Source organism: Papaver somniferum, chromosome 5 (assembly GCF_003573695.1).
Source record: "Papaver somniferum cultivar HN1 chromosome 5, ASM357369v1, whole genome shotgun sequence".
Classification (NCBI taxonomy): Eukaryota; Viridiplantae; Streptophyta; class Magnoliopsida; order Ranunculales; family Papaveraceae; genus Papaver; species Papaver somniferum.
The window spans coordinates 33,872,717-33,877,693 of record NC_039362.1 but is presented as its reverse complement, the minus strand read 5'-3'; the positions used below and the strand labels follow the sequence as shown (position 1 = coordinate 33,877,693).

At 36.5% G+C, this 4,977-nt stretch overlaps 1 protein-coding gene across 1 annotated transcript; it reads left to right on the top strand.

Annotated features, from left to right (window-relative positions):
* Positions 1–682: 682 nt before the first annotated feature.
* On the top strand, positions 683–4,747 carry LOC113278933. Its single transcript, XM_026527654.1, has 5 exons — positions 683–718; positions 1,114–1,864; positions 1,963–2,628; positions 2,769–2,948; positions 3,582–4,747. Exons 1-5 carry the CDS (start codon positions 683–685, stop codon positions 4,745–4,747), a joined length of 2,799 nt encoding a protein of 932 aa, XP_026383439.1.
* The last annotated feature ends 230 nt before the right edge of the window (positions 4,748–4,977 follow it).

Here is a 4,977-nt window from a genome sequence, read left to right as displayed (position 1 = left end):
GTCACAATGTTTCGTGATCACTGTCGTAGCACGTCAAAAACAATTACACTTTCTCACTCACAAAATATATATTGAAGTACTAGGTAAAAAAGTATTGTTCCCACAAAGAGGACTTAGGATGTTATGTTTTTTTTCGTATATAAAACAATGGGTGGGGGGGGGGGGGGGGGGGGTTCTGATTTTTCTAAAGCTGACCTAAAGACAAATAAGTAAAAGTAACAAATCAAGGATGAAAAATATTGGTCAAGGATTTCATCTTTATTCACAAATATGTTCTTGTCATAATAATTACTCCCTCTGTTTCAAAAAGACCGTCCTCTATTCCATTTTGGTCTGTTTCAAAATTATATCCAGCTTCTGTTTATAGTCATCTTTTTCCAATGAATTCTCTAATATACCCTTAAGTTTTTATATTTGTAAAATCTTTTTTAGTGGGATCCAATCTAAAATATTAATGAAATTTATATAATTAAGGAAACAAATATATCCTTTATTCCTTTTTGTATTTCCTATTTACAATCCCATAAAAAATTTTGGTAGTTTTTATTACTAACAGTTTTTAGTACCATTTCTTCTACTCCTCAGGGACTTTAGTTAAGGGCTACTGACACTAAGAAAGTTGGTAGGCCTAAGAAGGCTCACCTTTCTATCCCTAAAGACGTTTAAAGCATCAACATGGAACATGAGGGGCTTAAATGACCCTCATAAACAGGCTGAGGTGGGTAGATTAATTAGAGAAAATAACTTGTCTATTGTAGGTTTACTTGAGACTCATGTTTCGAGTGATAATAAAGACATAATAAGGAAAAGAATAAATGGTTTTTGGAGTTTTTTGGATAATTATATTCATGATCCTTCTGGCAGAATCTGGATTGACTGGATCCTATTGATGTTACTATTTCTGTCTTGCATTCTTCTTCTCAAATAATTTTTCTAGATGTTTCAACTTCTAGGAACCTCAGTTTTGTTATTTCTTTTTTTTTATGGGTTCAATGATACTTCTCAAAGGATTTCTTTATGGAATGATATAAAAGCTTTTGCTAGTTTCAATACTAAGCCTTGGATGATCTTGGGTGATTTTAATTCAATTCAATTCTTTATTCAAATGAGAAGGTTGGAGGTGCTCCAGTTAGTCCTAGTCAAACTTCTGATTTTCAAGATTGTATTCATGAAGCTTGTTTGCTTGATTTGCCTTTCTCTGGTTGCTTTATTACTTGGTGGAATCAACAACAAGGGAGTTGTAGGATTGGTTCAAAACTTGATAGAGTTATGGTCAATTTGGAGTGGTTGCATCATTTTGAGAGTTCAAAGGCTGATTTCCTAACTCAAGGTATTTCTGATCATTCCCCAGCTATAGCCTCTATTTTTAAAAAACTTCTTCATGGCCCTCCACCCTTTAGGTTTTATAATTTTGTCACTGAAGACCCTGATTTCATGGAGATTGTTAGAGAAGCCTGGCAGCATAAGGTGGTGGGTAATCCTATGTTTGTCCTTGTGTCCAAGATGAAAAGAGTTAAGCATATTCTGATAAAATGGAAAAAAGAAAAGTTCCAACATCTATCTGTTAAAACTCTAGAAGCCAAAAAGGAGATGCAGTGTGCTCAAGAAAATGTTCAAAAAGCTACTTTCTGTCATGTTTTTGCTAAAATTGAGAGAGAAGCTGTCTCTAAATATTCTACTCTTGCTAAATATGAAGAATCTATGCTGAAGCAGAAGTCAATGGTGCAATGGCTTGACCTTAGTGACTCAAATACCTCTTTCTTTCACAACTCTCTTAAGGAAAGAAAATCCAGAAATAATATCTTAACCCTTACTTCTAATTCTGGTGAGAAGCTGGATGAAGATATTCCTATAGCTAAGGAGTGTGTGGATTTCTATTCTTTTCTTTTTGATGAACTCAAGCTTCAGGATTGTGATACTAGTCTCTGTGATCCCTTAATTTTAACCATGTTGTGGATCAAGATACTGCCAATGAGTTGGTTAGAGATGTTATTAGAGGTGAAATTGTTTTTGCTCTTTCTACCATTGGTTCTATCAAAGCTCCCGGCCCATATAGGTTTTCTAGCTACTTTTTCAAAGCTTGTTGGTCAATTTTTGGTGATGATTTTGTTGCTGCTATCAAGAACTTCTTCTCCAAATCTAAATTGCTAAAGGAGGTAAATAGTATTTTTCTCACTTTAGTTTCCAAATATGCAAATCCTTCAGTTGTGACAGATTTCAGACACATTGCTTGCTGCAATGTTATCTACAAGTGCATCACTAAGATCCTTTATTTGAGGATGAAGAAGATTATGAAAGTTTTGATCAGTTCAAACCAATCTGCTTTTGTTTCTGAGAGAGCTATTCAAGATAATATCTTGGTCTCTCATGAACTTGTTAGGAACTGCCATAGATCCAATGGAACTCCTAGATGTGTTGTTAAGATAGATCTCAAGAAGGCTTATGACATTGTTAACTGGATTGTTGTCATTCTTGACCTCAGAAAAATGGTTTCCCTGAGAGGTTCATTCAATGGATTTATCTTTGTCTTTCTACTCCAAAGTACTCTATCCTTATTAATGGATCTCCATATGGATTTTTTGGTGCTGGTAGAGGCCTCAGACAAGGCAGTCCTCTCTCTCCCTACTTGTTTGTGATTGTTATGGAAATTCTCAATATTATTATTCAACAACAACTTACTGCTGGTACTTATGTCTTCCATCCCAGATACTCCCTAACCAAGCTCACTCACTTACGCTTTGCTGATGATGTTCTGGTTTTCATTAAAGGTAATCTTGCTTCTTTCATGGTCCTTAAATCTTGTCTTGATAATTTCAGTAGTTGTTCAGGGATGGAGATAAACAAGCAGAAGTCTTCTATCTACTCCTCAGCTATTGATCCTCATACTCTTGATCAAATGGTTGCTTGTTTGGATTGTTCTATGGATACCCTCCCTGTCAAATATTTGGGTATGCCCCTCTTATCCACTAGACTTTCTTATGCAGATTGCCTTCCCTTAATTTCTAAAATTATCTCTAGAGTCAAATCTTGGAAGGCAAAATCATCCCGTTGGTAGAATTTTGCTTATTAAATATGTTCTCTCTGGTATGGTTTACTTCTGATTATCCTGTTTTATACTTTCTAAAAGGTCCATAAAAGAACTAAATAGAATTTTCAAAAGATTTCTCTGGGCTGGTTCTGATCTTGGCAAGAAATAAAACTTAATTGGCTGGAATGTTATCTGCCTTCCTTATGTTGAGGGTGGTCTTGGAGTCAGGATCTATATTTCACTAATGTGGCTGCAAATTTAAAACATATTTTGGACATTGTTTCCGGGGCTCAAAATGTATGGACTCACTGGGTGCAGAGAAACTTGATCAAGAACACGGATTTCTGGCAGCTCAAGACTCCCCAAGACTCCTCTGGGTGTTGGAGGAGAATTTTAGAACTCATAGACATTGCTAAGGACCAGTTTGGCTTCATTCTTGGGGATGAATCAAAAGTTAACTTCTTAGATGATATCTGACATCCAAAAGGGAGATTAATAGATCGGGTGGAATCTGAAACTATTACTGAATTAGTTCCTGATAAAACTGCTTCAGTTTCTGAGTATATTGATAATGCCTCTTGGCACCTTCCTTCTGCTTATACTGATCTAGCTCAGCAAGTGGTTTCTGAAATTGCTACTGCGGAATTTAACCCTGCAGAGGCTGATGTTGTTATATGGAGACCTAACTCTCATGAAGTTTTCTCTATCAAAGATACCTACAAGACTATTTCCACCCACAATGATCCAGTGAATTGGCATTCTTTGGTTTGGTTCAAGAACTACATTCCCAGGAAATCTTTCATCACTTGGGTAGCTTTCCATGGTAGGCTCAAGACTAGAGCAAAATTAAAACAATGGGGTCTTATTGAAAACCCTTCTTGTGTACTGTGTGATGGAGGTGATGAAACTGAAGAACATTTATTCCATGACTGCATGTTTGCTTCTATTATTTGGAAAGGCCTACTTCTTAAGTTAGGTTATGACAGAGTTGCCTGCTCCACTTGGAAAGATGAGCTTACTTGGTGTATTGAACATTTCGCTGGATCGAATTTAATTATCACTATTAAGAAACTAGTTTTCACTGGGTTTTTTTACGAACTGTGGAGGGAAAGGAATAACATGATCTTCTCTGGAAAAAAGTGCACTACTCTGCAGGTTAGCCTTATGATTGTTCAGGATATTCAGTTGAAGCTGAGTGCCCACCCCCGAGATTTAAATGACAACTCATCTCATAGAAGATTTATGCATAACTGGAATATAAATTGTTGTTTTACTGCTAAGGTTGCTCTCCCTTGTACCTGGATTAGACCTGAGGGTGATGTTATCATGGTGAATACAGATGGCTCAAAAACTGATTTATCTGGAGGGAGTGGTGTTATTCTCAGAGATAAAAATGGGGATGTTATTGGTTGTCAAATTGGTGGCAGTAGTCCTATTTCTGTTCCTGCTCATGAGCTTCAGGGGGTTGAACTGGGGCTTATGCTTGCTGCTTTTCACAACTGCCAGGATATCCATGGGTGCCTTGATTCCATGACTATCTACATGCTCCTAAAAAGTGAAAATCCAAAGCCACCTTGGAATATGATGCATATTTGGAGAAGAGTCCAAGATTTACTTAGGAAATTTAAAACTGTCAAGTTTGATCACTGTTTCAGGGAAACAAACCGTGCAGCTGATTTTCTTGCTAGTAAACATCCTAATCAAAGGTTTGTCAGATAGGGAAGTGGCAATTACTGCTCATAGTTTAAGGAAATTCTGCATGAAGATAAAGCTGGGAAAGTTTATTTTAGGATTGTTTGAGCTTGTTGCACTTTTTTCTTTGGTTTTCCTGTTTTTTGTTTTGACTTAGGCCTGGTGCCTTTTGCTTTATTTTTTTGCTTTGTTTTTGGGCTTTAGCCCAGCTGATTGTATCAAAAAAAAAAGTGGTGTGGATGAACTTCTAAGCATCA

What these genes read in the sequence shown, in the direction of transcription:
- LOC113278933 (XM_026527654.1), top strand. Translation starts at nt 683, where the DNA reads ATGAGGGGCTTAAATGACCCTCATAAACAGGCTGAG. An exon ending in ACCCTCATAAACAGGCTGAG is followed by an intron (nt 719 to 1,113) that starts GTGGGTAGATTA and finishes TCAAATGAGAAG; the next exon opens with GTTGGAGGTGCTCCAGTTAG. An exon ending in TATTCCTATAGCTAAGGAGT is followed by an intron (nt 1,865 to 1,962) that starts GTGTGGATTTCT and finishes TTGTGGATCAAG; the next exon opens with ATACTGCCAATGAGTTGGTT.